Source organism: Vigna umbellata, chromosome 9 (assembly GCF_029865625.1).
Source record: "Vigna umbellata cultivar VRB3 chromosome 9, Vumbellata_1.0, whole genome shotgun sequence".
Lineage (NCBI taxonomy): Eukaryota > Viridiplantae > Streptophyta > Magnoliopsida > Fabales > Fabaceae > Vigna > Vigna umbellata.
In genome coordinates, this window is record NC_142173.1 from 46,735,931 (window position 1) to 46,756,299 (window position 20,369).

Below are 20,369 nucleotides of genomic sequence, written 5' to 3' on the forward strand. Positions count from 1 at the left end.
ATCATTCTACATTTAGCAATTAGCTTGTAAAATAATCAGTTTATTAAACATGTAAAATCCGATAAAGTAATTTACCATACCATTTGCTCCCAATTTATTTTTGAGGAATCATAGAGGATGATGGAGAAAGAATTTGAGCATCTAATAATAACAGTGCTGAAGGATGTTCTAATTTGTACAGTGAAAATTGGTGTAACATGAGTTATTATTTTTTTGAGAAGAAAATTGAAAACCATAGTGAGAGAAGAACTAAAAGTTTAGTATGAAAATGTTTGTCTATTAGTCTGAAGGAGAATATTTAAATAATTTGGATTTGGCATCACCTGAGAATAAGGTTTTCTTCCATGGCATGTCAGAAGAAATTTGCAGAGCAGTGTGGTTGTTCAGGAATCTACCCAGAAATAATTAGCTGGAGAAACTCAAATACAACATTTTTTCATGTCAAAAAGAATTGTACATTTTCTTGTATTTTTCCAAACCCTTTTTATTTTTAAATTTTAACCCATCTCACCATTAAAGTAACAAAATTTAATTTGCATAAAGTTATTAAACTCTCTTTGTATGTGATGTTTTATATTTGTATTATTTATAACTATAAAAAAATGTTATATATAATTTAATATATCATCATAAAATATGTATTTATATTTTAAAATAGTCATAAATCTTAAAGAATTTTAAATGATAAATTTCAAACTGAATTAACTATATAGAATTACATCAGTTAAAAAAATATGTATTTGTTATTATCACCTTCTTCAGCCTTCATTGCCACTTTATGTTACTATGTTTAGAGTTTCTATCACCATCCATAATCTATTTGTTTCTATATTTTTGTCTACACAGAGATTCTCAATGCATGGCCACATGCTTCAATTTGTCTTGTGACTCCTTTCTCTTCGTGCATTCATACTCAAACCTTCTTATTCATCTCATTTAGTTCATATTTTACTTCCTTGTACCTCCTCTCCACCACCAAAACACTATTTGTTCCATGTTTTGACTTTCCCCTTGAAAGTTTTAATTTCTTTTCAAGGACATAGGCTCCCATCCCACTGCTATATTTGTAGGAGCACAAGGTTGAAACAAAAACATCATTTCACGTATGCTTCTTTTTCATAATCTATTTATAGTTGGCGTTATTCTAAACAAAATTTTTGGAGTCAATTATCTCTGCTGTGTTTTACGAACCAAAAATAAGAATTACTACTCATATCATTGACTGTCATCATATATTCAATTTACAAGCGATGTAGATAGACACAACTTTTGATGGTGAACATTTGATTGTGTTTAAGCCATGACAGTAATATAGATGAAAACATCAACATAGAGGAATAGAAGGCACTGAAACAACTTAGTCTCATTTTGTGAACGTCATTTTTTTCATTGAAGTTGGCATTCTTATTTTACTTCTGTATCCAAACCAGTTTGTGATATATGACTTAATGTTTTATTTAACAAAACCAATCATTGGATAAAATGTTCATTTTCCACAATGAAGACGGAATTTGCCACCATAAATACTACTTCTTAAGACTATGATAGTTCTCACAATGACAGATTGGATACACACTGATTGATAGATCAGGACATGAAGTAAAGCAGGAAACCTAACTAGTATTTTAGAAAGTAAATCTAGACTACAAAAGATATCGCAATGCTTGCATAACCTTTTGGAAGGTTCTTATAATTAGTATGCTAAAGATTATTTTTGTTCTTTTCTTAGGATGCAACAGGGAACTCATCTTTTTATGTACATACTCAAGAAATTTATGACACTGTTAATGTCAAATGTCCGCCAATCAAGCCAAGACTATGATACTTCCTTCCGCCTGTATGCAAGAATCTGAAACAGCAGAAAAATGTGTGAAATTAAGTTGTTACCTAAAGTAATATTAAGGGAGAAAACCACCTTAACACTCACCAAATGCCCCATCTTGGATATGCATTTGGATCTAAGCCCTGCCAGAGTCTCGTGTTCTTGTAAAATTTCCAGTTCATCTTTGTGTGGCTCTATAACCAGCGTCGATAGCTCATCATATATGAGGGCTGAATTCTCATCAGCTGACTTGTCACGATTTGTGCTGTGGCATCCTTTGACTGCCAGTATCTCGATTCCTTCAACTGGAAAAGGTGTCTGACGAGCAACATACTATGTATAATACATAAAAATGTTAGACAATTATCATTCTTACAAGAAAACTAACACTGGCTCATCAACAGAAGCATACTATGCAATCATTTTTATTTTTTATCAACACGGGACAGAGGATCTTACTTCGTAAAGGTGCTCCACAGACAAAGTTGGTCGACAGCAAAGGTAAGGTTGTGGCAAACTTGGTGTATTTTGATGATCAAGAGAAACAAGCATGAGACGGACGTCAAACTGTGAAAAAATATAGCATCTTTATATTCAACTGAAATAAGAATTGAAGCATTCAACAGTAATATCTGTCACCTATTACACGAGGGAATGAGGTAAGAACCTATACCTCATTAGTGTTTTCATCCAAGCTTCTTAGATGATCAACAAACTTAGACAATCGACTACTGCGAGAACTTTTGCTATTGCTACCACCACCACTGCCATGTCGTGTGTGACTTCTGAAACCACCTCTTCCCCAAGTAAGCTTTCTATGTTTTGACACCTGCCTTGAAATTCCACGATTTTCTCTACTTATATCCATGTCACTATCATTGCCTCCATCTGGACTTGCCATAGATGATGAGGGTTGAGAGGGGCGAACTCTAGCCCATCTCTTTCGCCTTTTCTGCCTGTGTTCTGTACTTCGTTCATCGGCTGAAGATGAATCCTTTTCATTATTGTCGTTGTCCTCCTCATTGTCTTCCGATCCTTCAATTGTTTGACTTTGTCTCCTAGAATGAATGTTTCGTTGATTACGCTGTGATCTTGTTAGAAATACTCCTGGTGTATCTTTCCGTCTCTTAACAAGTGCTTCTGATTGTCGTTGAACTACTTTTGCTATTGAAGCTTGAATCTGTCAGAAAAGCTAGAATGCTGAGATTTGACAATTGAGATAATGTTGACAGACCAATGATAAGATTTAAAATTAGTAAGGCACAAGAATAAACCTTTAATAATGATCATTGATAAGATATATATTTAGGAGTTAATATGTCATGGGCTCGTGGCAGTCATACAGATTGTCAATCACTCAACATCAATCAGTAAAAGTGTTGCGATTTATCACTAGTTTAAGTATTTTACACACATTTGAATATTGAAATTATGCTTAATTTATATTTGTTTAATCAATAAATATTCACCTGCTTATTGCGGTTCTTCTCCTCTTCACGAAATTCTAGCTCCTGTAATGGGATAGTGAACAGTATCATTAGTGGAATGTGAAAGCTTTACCTTTATGTGATCAAAGTAGAAAATGAAGTAATAAACTGGTCAACTTATACCTCTTCTTCGTACTTCTCAATATCTGGATATAAAGCAGCAATAAGGGCATCATAATTTGGATCATCTCTCAGCGAACGGCGACTGGCACAATGTGTGCGGCAGGCCGGACATTCATTATTCCTAAGACAATACATAAATGATGAATGTGGCTACAGAGAGTATAAGGTGTTTTTCTGATGAGCATCATAAAGGACTTAGCCAGAAATTATCGGCGGCATATTAAATAAATAAATAAAACGCCTGGAATGGATTCATGGAGCCTACCCCAGTCGCATTGATTTGTCAATGCATTCCCTGCAAAAGCGGTGCAAGCATTCCATGACAGTTCTTGTCTTCTTGATAATGCCTGTTCAAGCAGTGGTTAGTTCTTCAGCAAACAAGCAAGATATGAAGTGATCTGAAAGTTTCAAAAACACTTTTCATAATGAAATCCAGGACTACAAGTGCTCAAATCAATAGCCAATCATAACTTGGTTAACTTGAAGAAAAAACACCTAGTGCATGAAAAAACCACATCCAGTGAAAGTACAGTACATAAAATATATGATCTTTTCAGTCAATCTGAGATTTACTTTTTTATCTTGACAGTTTTTCTTTTCGAGCAAAACATTTTACACAGCAATGCATGCTTCTAGGAATTACCAAATCAGTGTACAAACTAAGAGCTCAAAGAATCACTTACGGAGTAGAGCTGTGAAACTTGTATACCTAAATTTAACACGGCAACACAGGTCCAAGAATTGTAAAATCAGGTTAGTTTCCTAGTTTTCTGTTTTGATTTTATTTTCAGATTACGTTACTAGTTTTCCTCATTAAGTTTAGTTTCCCTATTATAATGCATTCTATTAAAAGCATTTGAGGTGTAATTGTTTGGCCATAAAATGAATATCTTTTGATTCATCATCAAATATGTCCTTACTTTAATTACTTAATTGAGCATCTCATATAACAGAATGGGGAACTTCGACTTTTCATAATACCCAAATCTTCATCACAACACCACCCTTGTCAGTTGCATCTCAGCAACTTCAATCCACTACACTCCACTCAGTTTTTTCGGTCGGCCCCTTTGTAAGTAACCATTTCTATTGGTAAAGAACCCAAGTCTCACATCAATGGAAATAATATCAAAATACAATATATAAGTTGGAACAATTCCTGCCTTACAAGTTGATAATATAGGGTTCATTAGGCTTAAAACTATTTGGTAAGAAGATATCATAGTCTTATTCATTTAAAGGGTCCACCACCATGTTATACACTTAGCAAGTCTAATAGTGTTTGACATGAGAATATATATATATATATATATATATATATATATATATATATATAATATACTCATCTTACAAGCTAGCTTTGTAGGATTCAGTTAAGCATAAACCACGTTGTAAGATGGTATCAAAGTCTACTCTAGATCCATTATATGGGTCACTCACTGTGCTATACTCATGCCAAGCCCAATAGTGTTGGATAGGAGGGGATGTATTGGAAAAAAACCCAAGTCTCACATTAACTAGAGACACTACTAAAATGATAAGATCATCCTAGGATTTGAACCACTGAACAACTCATGGAATGGATCCATGGTGGTTTCGATAGTCATGAAGAACAAAGAAGAAATAAGACAAACATGGAAAGGAAAGATAGTGGCAAATCATGACAACTATAGTGAAGACACCAAAGCTAAGTGCATTGTTGGAATAGTGTTGGATAGGAGGGGATGTATTGGAAAAAAACCCAAGTCTCACATTAACTAGAGACACTACTAAAATGATAAGATCATCCTAGGATTTGAACCACTGAACAACTCATGGAATGGATCCATGGTGGTTTCGATAGTCATGAAGAACAAAGAAGAAATAAGACAAACATGGAAAGGAAAGAGAGTGGCAAATCATGACAACTATAGTGAAGACACCAAAGCTAAGTGCATTGTTGGTTGATTCACCACTTGAAGAAGTTCTCCATGAAAAGAACCTAAGCCAAGAGAATCAAAAACTCATGCTACACAATTTAATGAAAACATCATATTCATGTATCTTAATACAATAGAGGAGCCTTCTATTTATAAGGACCACAAGCATGCTTAAGAACCTAGACAAGTGTGCTTATGAAGCTAACAAAAATGTACAAAAGAGAGCTAAGTGTACAAAGCAAGTTAACAACAAACCTAGGGTGGTTCATCTAGTTTTTCTTGGCTTCCTAAGAACAACTAAGGTTAGGAGCTGCAACTCCTTGGTTGTAATCATGAGATGGTTAGGTGCATAATCTAGCTCTAACTACTAGTATTTGAAGTTAGTTTATGGCACTTAACTACTTTGCTCTAGAATATGTTAGAAGCTTCTAGAACTTTCTACAAGGAGCATTTCTTTAGAAGAATTTTAATCACAATATTCAAGGACCATTTTTAGAATATTCTTTGGGAATATTCTAGAAAGATCCTTTTAAGGGAAACTTTTAATTCCAAAGTATTTTAAACCGTGGGAGAGTTTCATTTTCACAAAAGAAATTTACATATTCTATACTATATTTTCCAATCTCCATCTCCAGTTCTCTTAGTCTTGCTCTTATCTTTCTTCCTTCATAGGCTCTTTCTAACTCTTCCTCCTCTTTCTCTTCCGGCCATGTTTCTTGTAAGGACTCTTGATGTTCTTCCATCCTAGTCTTTTCCTCGTCACAAAAAAGATTATATAAGTAAATGCAAATTTCACCTTCCAGGTTAAATTTATAAGGTTGAGTTGGACCTAAACCACTTTGTAAGACTTTGAGACTCTAGCAACCAACATAAATAATAGTTGATAAGGAATGTAGAACCCCTTTAAAAGCTTTGTTTAAATGGAAGAACTGAGCCACTTCAGTACTCAACTAAGCATCTCATACTACTCAATGCAGTATTTAAGGCAACTATAATACCTAAGCCCCCACCACAATGGTGATGTCCTTTTTTTGTTTAACCAATGTGGCAATCATAAACAACCACAACAGAGAGACTTTCATCAAAGGATACCACCAAATTTGGATTATTGCTCTTAAGCAAATGACTATCGATTGACTACCAACTTGTTATGCTTCCATGTGCAATTATACACTAGAAATTTTCTTATTGCATTCATAATGTTGAGAACATTTTTTATTACATAGAAATTCCATAATATCTCAACCAATTAAGTTATTGGAACATAAATTGAAAGGGGCATCAACACGGTTGATAGGTTCTTGGGATCAAGAACCTATGGAAAGACACTCAAGAACACACAAAGACAATTTATCTGAATTATACAGCCCTCCTTTTATTGAAAAGAATCACAAGAATGGTGATACAACGTAACCCGAGAGCTTAACCTCCCTCCAAAGAACTATCAGAGTTCCCGCCAAACAATAACACTTCAAAACTAATCCCAACCAACCACTAATCCCCCTTTTATATCACTTACTAACAGCACTTAACAGAACTATTCCTAACTGCCTTGGCAGTTAGGCTCTGTAACTTTACCCCTCCTCCTATATACAATCAACTCCCTAACATTACTCCCCTCTCCTCCAACAACCTTGTCCCCAAGGTTGAACTCCGGGTATTGCTCTTGTATAGTCACCTCATCTTCCCATGTAGCACTCTCTTGTCCCCCTTCTTGCCATTCTATTAAAACTTGTGGTATTTCCTCTGCTCCCAGTTGTCGAGTTCTCCTGTCCAGCACCTTGGCTGGTCTAAACATTGGTCCATCTGCTTGTAACTCAGCTGGAAGCTCTTTTTCCACTTTCTTCTCCCCCACAGCTTTCTTCAGTTGGGAAACGTGGAATATGGGATGGATTCTGGCTGCCTCTGGTAATTGCAACCTAAACGCAACTTTCCCTATCTGCTGTAATACCTCAAAGGGTCCATAATACCTTGCCGATAGCTTCGGATGTAAGCGAGTTGGCATGGATGATTGTCTATGGGGTCTAATCTTTAAATAGACCCAATCGCCTATCTTAATGTCTGATTCTTTCCTTTTTTTATTTGCCTGATTACTCATCGCCTCTTGTGCTTGCCTTAAATGCATTTTAAGCTGTTTCAAAGCTTCATCCCTTGTCATCAAATCTTGAACAACCGACTCCACCGCTGTCTCCCCAGGAATAAACCGACTCAAAGCTGGAGGTGCTCTTCCATAAACTATTTCAAAAGGGGAACACCTGGCTGCACTTTGATAACTGGTATTATACCAGTACTCAGCCCAAGGAAGCATCAACTTCCAACTCCTCGGCTGCTCTGAGCAAAAACACCTCAAATATCCCTCCAAAATTCTGTTCACCACTTCAGTCTGGCCATCCGACTCAGGATGGTATGCGGTGCTTGTTTGGCGGGAACTCTGATAGTTCTTTGGAGGGAGGTTAAGCTCTCGGGTTACGTTGTATCACCATTCTTGTGATTCTTTTCAATAAAAGGAGGGCTGTATAATTCAGATAAATTGTCTTTGTGTGTTCTTGAGTGTCTTTCCATAGGTTCTTGATCCCAAGAACCTATCATTTGGTCTGGGATCAAATGATAGGTTCTTGGGATCAAGAACCTATGGAAAGACACTCAAGAACACACAAAGACAATTTATCTGAATTATACAGCCCTCCTTTTATTGAAAAGAATCACAAGAATGGTGATACAACGTAACCCGAGAGCTTAACCTCCCTCCAAAGAACTATCAGAGTTCCCGCCAAACAATAACACTTCAAAACTAATCCCAACCAACCACTAATCCCCCTTTTATATCACTTACTAACAGCACTTAACAGAACTATTCCTAACTGCCTTGGCAGTTAGGCTCTGTAACTTTACCCCTCCTCCTATATACAATCAACTCCCTAACAACGGTGGTAGCAATTACCATATTATCAACAATGTAAAAAATCGCAACATGTTAAAACTTGGGAAATTGTGAAGTAGTTAGTAGTTACTTCAACAATTCCTACGTCCAAACTATGACAAAACATTGTACCAAAATATTGGGATTGTCAACAGGAGAGCAAAGAACACAATGAGTGAGAGTACATGGAATACTTTTGTTCAATGCCCAGGTTAATTTATACAAGACAAAACCAAATAATTAGAGGTTCTAGGATGGTCATTAAAGATTTGTTGAAACTTAAAGGAATATGGATCATGACCAATGCATTTAATTTGGCAATTAAAGTTGAAAAACAAATTAATAGATATTTTGTGTGACCTCACAACAAATATAAGTAACCAACTTGTTGAAAAGCTACCTTAATTATGGACACCCTTGACTTGCCTTAATCGCAGCCTCTTTAGGAGTTATCTTAATTGTAACCTCAAAGGTGGTGGTTTAATCTCACGTTGATCAGATATATGACTTACATAAAGATTATAAACCTTGGGTAGGTCATAAAACATGTTGATTGTGTGAGATAGATGTAGGACATAAAACATGTTTTTAAGATAGTATCAAAGTCAAATATAAATCTATCTTTGTGTCACATGTATTTGCTACACTCTAGGATGATAGCCAATAATAACCCCTATGTGTGCCTAACTTTGAGAAAATTGTTCAACACAAAGAACTTGAACTAAAAAAACTTGGGTTAAATATGATTTTGGTCCCTTAACTTTCAATGAAAATTGAAATTAGTCTCTCTTTGAAACTTTGGACTAATTTAGTTCCTCAGCTTTAGAACTGTGTGAATTTAGTCCTTTTAACCAGATTTTGTTAAGTTTATTTAAGGTTTTAAAAGCGTTTCTCAACTAACATTGAATAAAAAATGTCAAACAGTGTAAACAACTCAAATGCATTTGAAACGTGAAATAAACTTAACAAAATTTGGTTAAAAAGACTAAATCCACACATTTCTAAAGTTAAGGAACTAAATTGGGTCAAAATTCCAAAGATAGACTAATTCCAATTTTCACTGAAAGTTAAGGGACCAAAAACATATTTAATGCAAAAATCTTTTACTACCAATAGTAAGAGGAGGTTGTATTTATCATGGTACCAAAATGTGAAGGAGATCGAGAGGAGGTGGTAGTGTGCATTGTTCATTGTCTTTGCTTGTGCCCCAATTATATGATATAATTTGGTCAGATCTCAAGTCAATATGAGATCTCCAACAATTATTTTTCCATGGTAACCAATTAGGTTAAAAGCATATTTGTTACAAAACTGGATTTGTCAGTAACAAATCCTCCTGCAATCTCAGCATTTCAGTTGCAAAAATCTACCAATCCTACTAATTACTATGCAAAAAGTTACGTCTTTAGTACATTCAACAAGAGAAAAAATGACACAACCATCACTACAACTATCTCCCTACTTGACGCTTGTTATGGTATGTTAAGCAAATATGAGGTCTCCAAATATCCCTCAACCTAGCTGTTGAGAGTGCACTAAGAAGGTGTTAGGACATAGGATGATAGGATAGAAGGGGGTTTAGGATGCCGAACGTGTTTAACAAGGAGTTTAGGTTGGGAGCCGAACGGTAACAGGGGCATACCAAACGGGTTTAACAGGGGAATTGTTTGGTTTCGGTTTGGGAAGGGTTTCTGTTGTAAGGGGGAGTGGGTCAAAGCGGTTAGAGCTATAAATAGACTCCTGCAAACTCTGTATGGGATCATTGAGTATTCTTTTGTAAAGTCTGGACTTTTACCAGAAGAGGGAGGTTATGCTCCCAATCCAGGGACGTTATGCTCCCAACCCTTCTTTGTACAGAGATTTCTATCGCTGTCGATAATAGAACCCATTCTTCCATTACATTTTCTACCTACTGTTTGTGTTCTTGTTAGGTTTCAAACCCAGGACCTAACAGAAGGTGTAAATCATTGTTGTTTGTTGCCTCTCTATGGAGATCTATGAGCCTTTGTACAATTAGGTTGTCCCATGAGGTGGCGGTAGATTTGAGATTGGTTGATTGATTCCCAGCTCTCTTGATCTTCTAAGTGACTACAAGTGGGATGGGGAACCTTAAACGTTCTAGTGGAACCATATAAAAGAACCTAAAAAAAATTATAGGTGTGTGCAACTAATTATGGCTTGGAAAAGGTAGTTAAGAGCCACTAACTACCATCATCCAAAACAAGTGAGTGAGGATTAACTAGTGAATCATAAATAAACTGAAAGGCACTCGTCTCTGTCTAGGAGAGTATTGAGACCATAAATCCACATACAACTTCCATTCGGTCTCTCTATTTCATCAATTGAAGCAGAATTATCAACAGTTACCTCTTCAAATCAATATTTGCACCCACATCTTGATTGATTAGTCTTGCTATTTCAAAATTCACATACATTTCATGTTTCAATGATTCAAAGCCAGCTTTCACAGTTAACACCCAAATCCTATAGGACACAGAAGCACTGTAATTGTTAGTGTCAATATTTTTAAACAATGATAATCAGACAACCAAGTGTTATCAAGCTCTATGGTCGTCTCTGTGCCACCAATTGAAGAATCTCATCTTTGTATTATGTTCTTTTGAGCGATATCAACCAAATGATTGTGATAATTGTTCAATAACTAGTAACTATCTTCACCATATTTGGAAAAATTACACAAACAAGATTCACAACAACCGTCCCTATAATCTCCTTGGTGATGTTGTTTGCCATATAAAATTGGAATAATGTGAATGCCCTCTTAGCTGAGACAATGCCCTCTTAGCTGAGACAATATTATTGGGATATGGTAGATAGACATAGCAATCTATCATGTCATGGCAATGTACCTGGAGGATACGCCCATGTGCACATGGTCGTTGTATTCTATTATGAAGTTTATAACAAGTATTATTTGTTGAGCACTTGTTCAGTTGGTCCAAGCCTTTTGCAAACCTATCACTCTAAAACCGGTTGATTAAATTGTAATGGTTTATCAGAACTGTCATTCTAGGGATTTTCCATGGCACTGGTGGTGTGGTGGAGGGTATTGGAACCTAAAATGCCTAAGATTATGGAGACAACAAGAATGACGAATCAAGTTATAGGTGTAGATCGTGATTTGAAGAGGGAATTGTTGGTTGTTATGCTTTAATTGACAAAACAGAGAGACCGAAAGGAAGTTGTATATGGTTATTTGGTCTTAATACTCTCCTGAACCAAGATGAGTGCCTTTTGGTTTATGGAACACCAATCATCCTCACTCATCTATTTTGAATGATGGTCAAACACAACCATTGCAATTTGATCAGCCACATTAAGAGCAACAATTTCACGAAAAGCTCGGACCAACTAAACAAATTATCCAGGGGACAATCACTCGCTATAAACTTCAATGCAGAATACAATGATCATGTGTCTATGAATGTATCCTCTAGGTACATGACCACAACCAACATGATAGATTGCAATTGTTATCAACCACATCCCAATGATTTTCCCTTATCTACAAGGCATTTACATTATCCAAATTTCATCAGCAAATGGTGCCACTACATACATTATAACGATTAATGCTGCAAATCTTATACTACAGAGATGAGACTCGTAGTTTGGAGGAGCAGAAATGCCCAAAGATCCTGGTAACAGTTGGTACATGATTTCCATTTTTGTTTAAGAATATTGATGTTAATAGTTACAATGTTCTTATGTCCAAAAGGATTCATGAATTAACTATATAGACCCGATTAGGAACAATAGAATTTGAAATGCCTATGAATTTTGAAATAGCAAGACTGGTCAACCAGGTTATAGGTGCAGATCTTAATTTAAAAAGGGAATTGTTGACGATTCAGTTTCAATTGATGAAACATAGAATGCTTTGGCCTCAATGCTCTTTTAGACCAAGATGAGTGCCCTTCAATTTATTTATGATGCGCTGATTCATTCTCATTTGCCTATTTTGGATGATGGTCAAATACAAACAGTTAGTGGCTCTTGACAACACGATCCAAGCATACATAGTTACTAAAAAAATTACTCTTGTAAGCAATGGATCATAATGAGAAGAGAGAAACTGAGAAGGCAAGGCATATGATGAATTTCGTATGTTTAGACCATAATGGAACTATTCAATTTATAGGGGAGAAAACATAATTAGAGGATATTCATTTCACCCTATTTTGGGTTAAAAACATAAATATATAATTAGTCTAATTGATCCTGATATTTATTTACAGTTACTATATCTATAGGATGTTAACATATATACAAGATTTTAACAATACCAAACTATTAAGGACCAATAGTAGTTTCAAAATCACCCAATAATCCATTAAGAACAATGAGAAATCTCCAAGTGTCTTGTATGAAAAATAACCTATGTAATACTCTTACCCCAACTCTCTCCTCCTAACAAAACATATAAGTAGCATTAGTATAAAAGACTCTCCACCACACATTAGGATCTTTTAATAAACATTAACTACTTCCAACTCACAATGTATCATTACTGCAAAAAACTGATAATGGTAAGTATATCCTACCAAATATCTCTAAGCAAATGCAAAATCACAACTAATTAATAGCCTAATTATGTCATCTTGAAAGGGAAAACAAAAAGCATACCAAGGCAAATTGGACATTGGACATCTTTACGTATTTCCAAAAGTTCTACATACACAAATCTGCAAACAAAAGAAGAGTACAAGAAAATAAGCATATATTAACATAAACATGATAGAAAGAACAATTTAACGTAACATACACCTAAAAGTAGGGTAGTTAAAAAAATCTCAAATCCCTAGTGACCCAGAAAATCCTTAGAAAGTGGATTTAAGCTTAATTTAACATCTGAAAATCAACTTGTAAAGTGAGATTTACACTCATACATATACTATAATTTGACCATATCTCTTATTGATGTAAGATCTCCAACACACACTCTCAGGCCAATGATTGGACATCCCAAGCATGATACTAGATATTTGTGAGTAGTCCAATAGCAACTCAATAGTGGGTAACATGATAAACCTAACAAAACTTGCTAGGACATGATGGTACCATCTTAGAAATTGGATTTAGACCTAACTCAAAGTAACTTTTATATTCCAATGAACTTATAAATGAAATGATTCTTCAAGGAAAAAAAACACAGTACCATTGTATTTTCCACACACTTGAATTGGAAGAGCAACACTAATGCCATTGCAACTAAGAATTTAATATAGAGTTTAATTGGTTACACTGTTAGTGTAAACCAATGTCATCAATTGCAGACTGCGAGAAATGACAGAAAGCTGATAATCCAATATATCATACAGCAGATAACATTGCAGGCATATGGCAGAAGTCACATAACAGTTTATATGTATGGTATATATATCAAATATATATGCACTAATATTAAGTATACAAGGAAAAACAAAAATACATAAAAATTGGCATTATATTGACTCAAAAGTTTAATTAGTTGAAGACTTATCAAAGATGACAAGAGGATGCAGGACATATGTCACAACCACAACAATTACAGCAGCAATAGTAGCCAGAGTTGCAATTGCAGATTCAAATATTCAACCATGCGATAGCACTATAGTGGCTATTTAAATAACACTTGCGTAATTGAAACACTTTTATACTTAGTCAATTAAAAATCACTTTGGATGTAAAAGCAATTATAACAAAACAGTTATTTCCAATTATATGGAAATTAAGATATGATCAAAATGTAATTTTTTTTTTGACAAAATTAGTGTGTTTCCAAGTAAATTCACTTAACATATAGAGACTTACTTTATGCACAGATACTTTAGAGATGATTAACTGCAATAGAACAAGTATTAAATCAATCCCTATATAAAATAACCAAATCTTTCTTTTTATCTGGTGTACTCAAGTCATCCATACAAAAACTTCATGAAAACTGAAAAAAAAAAACATATTATTGACAATGCTGAGAACAATTTAATCCAAACAAAGAAGTCATCCTAAAATGCTCCACAAAATCAAGAATATGCCATCAGTCAACCATATGATAAAGGATCAAACTAATAAGAATTCCAATAGTTTTCTGGAAGAAAAACAATGTAATCCTGCTACAAAAGGCACATGGCAAAGATGTGTTCTATATAAGGAACTAAATCAAGATACAGAGGAGTCGGCCTTTTTTTGTTTGTGTCACGCTTTGGACACACCTTTTCATACCAACACACCTTTAGCACTTTATTAATAACTAACAAGGGAGAAAAATCAGAGTATACCAACAATCTAGCTTCCAAAATGTTATGCTTAAGGAGTGGGGTACCATTGCCAGAACGTTAAAATATAACCAGTTGTCTGTCACTTGTAAGAATCTCGGGCTATTAGTCATGAGCAACAAACAGGTTGGTGTTAATTTAAATGAAAAAATAATGCTAGATATTGGTGCCTATCTTTGGTGAAACATAGTAACTTTAGCCAATCTTGCCTCAAGGCCCCGTTGTGTGGTGCCTTTAACCTTTGGCAACTTGGATAAACATTGAAGAGATGCAGAGGACAAGTCAATCACTTTAAGCAACACGACTAACTATGAAATACAGCTACTGGGAAGCAACAATTACTAACCAAACGCAGGTCTTTATCAAGATTGTAAGAGATAGTCTATGATGAAAACATCTTGGTTTTTGGACCCTCCATGATTCAATTCGTATGCAATTTCCAATAATGTCAAGGATCACAATGGAACTACAACCACGAATAAAACCTGACCTATGATATTCAAAAGTTGACCACTGGTACCATGACAATGCCTCAAACAGTTTTGACTTTGAACTCTTGACGGACAAATCAACGCAATAGTAGTTTATATATGGCTACTTAGAACATTCTGATGGGCATGACTTAAACAGTACTCTATGCTTCTGGGAAAAAAACAATAAAGTTCCAAAGCAGCAACTGTAGCAATAATGACAAATAATTGTAGGTGCTGATTGATGTTTAACCCGACGCTATGAAAAATGACACCAAGGAATCATATATCCAATAACAAAAAACTACGCTAAAACAATTACATCATTTGAGCAGGCAAGCAGCGAGCAAGTTTCAAACGTAAACAAAACAAAAATCCAAACATGCAAACGAACAACAAAAAATCAAATGGGAGAGTTCAGAAAATTTCAGACACCCCAACTCAAACAACAGGAACAAGTATCACCCCTTTACACCGTCAAAGCAAACCCATAACATCCCATAACACAAAAGTTCAAATTCAAAGGAAGAAACATAGAAAAGGCAAAATTGACATGCTGCCACGATCCGGAAACAGAAGCATGGAATAAAAACGTGAATCTAAAAAAAATAGGCAACGAAACACATAACAGAAGCCTCAAAGCAATGCACGTGAGAGAGGTCGTATGAGAGAGAACGAATGAGTACTCAGGTTTTTCTTCAGAGCCAGAAGATGGGGTTTCGTCGGAATCTGCGAAAGAGAAAAGAAAAAAACTTGAGAACGTGAAGAACTGCAGAGGCGAAACAAAGCGCAACCCAGTTGAGAAAAGCCAATTGAGGAACCAAAAATAGTACGAAGACACGAAGAAACGGAGCGAAAAGAAAAAGGACGAGAACGACACGTAACCCTGTGGCGTTTCCTTGCCGTCGTTATCATGCGCCGCTTCTTCTACTTCTTCGTCTTCTTCTTCTTCCTCGTCATCATCTTCTTCTCCTTCTCCGTCCCCTTCTTCTTCTTCCTCTTGTTCCTCCTCTTCATGGTGGTGATCCGCGTCGTGCTCGTGCGACTGGTCCTGATGTTGTTGCAGTTGTTGCTTCGCATGTCGAGAATGGAAGAGGTTGTGGTGCGAAGTGTCCCCTTCGTCGAGGGAGTCGGGTAGGGAGCGCTTCTGGGCAGGCATTGCTGGTTGAAGACAGAGGGATTCGCAAATGCTTGCTATGTGTGCTGCCGAAGAAGAACAAGAAGAATGAGATTGAGATTTTGCTTGTCTTGTATTATTATTATTATTATTATTATTATTATTATTATTATTATTATTATTATTATTATTATTATTATTTAATAATAGCATTTATTTATTTATTTATTAATATTAAATGCACCATCAGTTTTCTCCCATGTACATTACTCTCTCTACCTCTCTAATTTTTCTATTTATCTACAAGAAAAATAATAAAATTATTTAATTAGATAAGTAATGTTTAATAAAATTATCTAATTCAAAAGGTTTTTCAATATTTTAAAGAATACTTAACATTGAAAAAATTTATATTTTTATTTGGGAGACTATTTAGGAGAAAGAGTAACATTTATTGTTTATTTAAGTAAATAATGTATAAATTAACTATGTAATGGACTTATATACTGTTATTAATTTTAAATTTACATTGGTTGACTTGTTTAAATCATTATTTCAAAAGTTGATAATATATTTTTGTTTTGGTTTGGATCCGGATTTATTAGGCCATGGAAGCTTGATTTCTTGGTTTGGAAAGAATAATGCACTTTTTGTATTGAAAGTAAAAGATTAGGTTTGGAGAATGTGAGTTATTTTAATTTAATGTTAGAATGATACAAAGCTAACTCAATAATGATTCATTTAAAAGTAATAATAATAATAAATCTCTCAAACATGTTTTTCATTAAGATTTAATTATTAATTGTATGCGTTAAAATATTAATATTTTATTGGGAGAGGTCAATTATATTTAGTTTACTCTAAAAAAGACCCTCTATAGTGGTTTGAGATTGGTGACGGTGAACTATAAAATCGTCGTGTTTTTCATTTAACATTGATATTAAGTTTTAGTGTCGTGACTTTAAACCAAATAAAAAAAATTTGCTTAGGGAGAAAATTATTTAATTATCAACTTTTAACTTGAAAAATATTTTCACAATTATACTTGAGATATAGTTAATCAAATATATATATATATATATATATATATATATATATATATATATATATATATATATATATATATATATATATATATATATATATATATATATATAAACCTTACTCTGAAAAGCATGGCATGTGCATCCAACAAATCTTGGGTGTTAAGTTTTGTTTATGTTAGTGCAATTTATGATGTAAAGGAAAATAAATTGTTAAAATAAATTTTGTATGTCATATTAATAAGACATACTAACATTGATTATTGATAATATACAAAGAGTTTAAATTACCATTATTTCATATATTAGTGCATACAGGAGTCTTTTCTATTTTTTTTTATTATTTTTTTTAATAAGTTAAAATTTAATGTCTATATTAATTTTAATTGCATATATTTATTTAACTAAAATCATATATATTTAATGTGTAATCTTTGAATTAAAACAATGTTAAAGAAAAAATATGGAATCTATATTCATACTAAAGAGAATGAAAACAAAAAACATATAAATTGAGAAGTAATTGGTTTCAGCTCATAACTATTTTAGGAAGGTCATAACTATCTTGAGAGTATTTAAGAATATTAATTTACATTAATCTATCTACTTACTACATGTATTTTGTTCTTGGATTTATCATATGTTCTGTTGAAAAATATTTTGTTGTTTCTTTCAGCTGGAGATCAATTATGAACACTTGCATCAGACCATTTTAATTTAAATTAATTTGTATATTTAATTGTAAATTTAATTATTTCAATTGAATTTAATTACATTTTTAAAGTCAAAAAATGTATTATTTAATCTTAATAATTTACATATTAATTGATATATATATATATATATATATATTAATATTTGACGCAACAATTAATATTAATTAAAGAAATAATTACTTCTTAATGAATTTTTTGATTATAATATATATATATATATATATATATATATGTGTGTTAGATATTTATAGAAATTATACATATTTACACAAACAATATAATATGTATATTATATATTATATACCATGTACTATGTATGTATATTAACAATCAATGATATCTTAGCATCTATTTTGAAACATAACGTTTTGATTGAATTAAAAATTTGTATTTACGAATTTATATTTCTATTTACTGAAAAAAAAAAGTGTTGTAATAATTAATTAGCATTTGGTATATTTTTATTATTATTAATGTTAACAGTATGGTACCGGTTATACAAATTAAACTGTATGATTAATTCTTTCATTAATTACCTTTTTAATATATCATTTTTTAATTAATAAAATAAATTAATTGATAAATTTTGATTCACCATTTAATGTTAATTATTGAATTACTAATTATTATTTAATAAATCAATTTGAATCCATTCAACTACTATAAACAAAATTAAAAAATTCTAAAAGTGTTATCCTCAAATCAGCCACTTATATAAAGGAAAAGGTATAAATTAAACATCACATCCGGTACTTCTATATATAAAAAAAAAATCATGAATAGATGTTGATCTATCATGCTAAGTTCTCACAAATTTCAGTATTTGCAATTGTGATTTTGAATGAATAATGGCTTATGCGTACTTATTGCAGTTCTAGGTATACAGAAATAATGATACTTTGACAACATTTTTTTTATAATATTTTAATACTATTTACGTGTCATTTTGTGATTTTATATTATATTTTAATACAATTTTAAACTAACTTAAAGATTATGTTTTGATGAGTTTATATCACAGAGGAATTTCAATTCAATAATTAAATTTTAAGTTGTTTTAATTGAACCTCATTTTTTAAATGTGATGGAATTTTGTCATTTTCGTTAATACAAAACTGACGACTTTAACTAAAATTTTTTTTCATTTTTATTTAAAAAAGAAAATTGTCATATGTCAAATGAAGATCCTGTCAGAAACAGTGTGACACGAAAGAGATACTGTGATGTATCAATGACAATGACACATGTAATGTGAAAAATATTAATTTAATCATTTTATTTGTATTTGGTCTCATTTTAGTCCTTTAAATTGGAACAATTTCATCTTTTTTCAAATTAAAACCAAATTTAACTTTTATATAATATATATACATTGAAAATTATTTAAATTTTGTTTCAAATATTTATATATTAATAATTTAGAGTTGGTTTAAAAAATGACAATATTATAAATTCAAATATAAAATTTTAAAATATTTTTATAACAAATTAAAATAAATATATTTAAAATTTAAAAACAAAATTTAAATAAAATTTAATGTAAAATATTAATTTAAATAAACTTAATCTTATTAAAAATATCATTATAATAAATATAGCAGGTCAATCTAACCTGTTTAAATAAAATTTAATGTAAAATATAAATTTAAATATATTTAATACTGTTAAAAATATTTTTAATTAGATTAAGTTTATTTAAATTAAAATTTTACAATGAATTTTATTTAAATTTTAAATATATTTATTTTAACTTGTGATATCACCGTAGATGTTTATAAAATGGTAGGTGTATATAAAAGTTAAATTTGATTTTAATTTAGAGATGAATGAAATTATTTCAATTTAAAGAAATATTAGAATTAAAATAAAATCAAATACAAATAAAAGGAAATATTTCACATTACACGTTTCATCGTCATACTGTTTCTGAACACATCATTGTTTTTTTGCTGGTTTATTTTTATCCATATGTACTACAACACTTTTTATATCCATGTCAAGTAAACGACATAGTATATAACCGATTTTCATTGAATGAAATTCAGTTTTACTATCGGTGGAGATTACACCATGCCATGTTGACGGAGGATTACACATGCCAGCACCTTGTTTTATATAATTATAATGCTTTTTTAACTGGTAAACAGTGCAGATGGTGTGGCAAAAGTTGGTTAGGGTCTAGTGGTCGGCTTCTCTAGTCTTGGTAGGAAAGCCTCATCTTAGTAATTAAATTAAAAAACTAATTATATGTTAGCTATAATAATTATAATAATAAAATTAATATAAACAATATTATTATTCTTATAACAATACAATTATTATTAGTAATAATATTTATTTTAATAACAATAATAGCAGTAATAATATAATACTATATTACCATAGATTGTTATTATAATTAATATATTACTATAAAAAGTATTTATTATATTATATTAATTGTTTCTACCTTAACATCCATTACACGGTATTAT

At 32.4% G+C, this 20,369-nt stretch overlaps 1 protein-coding gene across 1 annotated transcript; it reads right to left on the reverse strand.

Annotated features, from left to right (window-relative positions):
• Positions 1 to 1,510: 1,510 nt before the first annotated feature.
• On the reverse strand, positions 1,511 to 16,232 carry LOC124838877 (putative E3 ubiquitin-protein ligase RING1b). Its single transcript, XM_047314586.2, has 10 exons — positions 15,905 to 16,232; positions 15,706 to 15,748; positions 12,919 to 12,977; positions 3,698 to 3,779; positions 3,433 to 3,553; positions 3,292 to 3,333; positions 2,496 to 3,002; positions 2,282 to 2,389; positions 1,928 to 2,155; positions 1,511 to 1,849 (listed from the first exon to the last, which is right to left on the reverse strand). The coding sequence occupies exons 1-10, from the start codon at positions 16,176 to 16,178 to the stop codon at positions 1,817 to 1,819; spliced, it is 1,497 nt and encodes a 498-aa protein (XP_047170542.1). The 5' UTR covers positions 16,179 to 16,232; the 3' UTR covers positions 1,511 to 1,816.
• Positions 16,233 to 20,369: the final 4,137 nt, after the last annotated feature.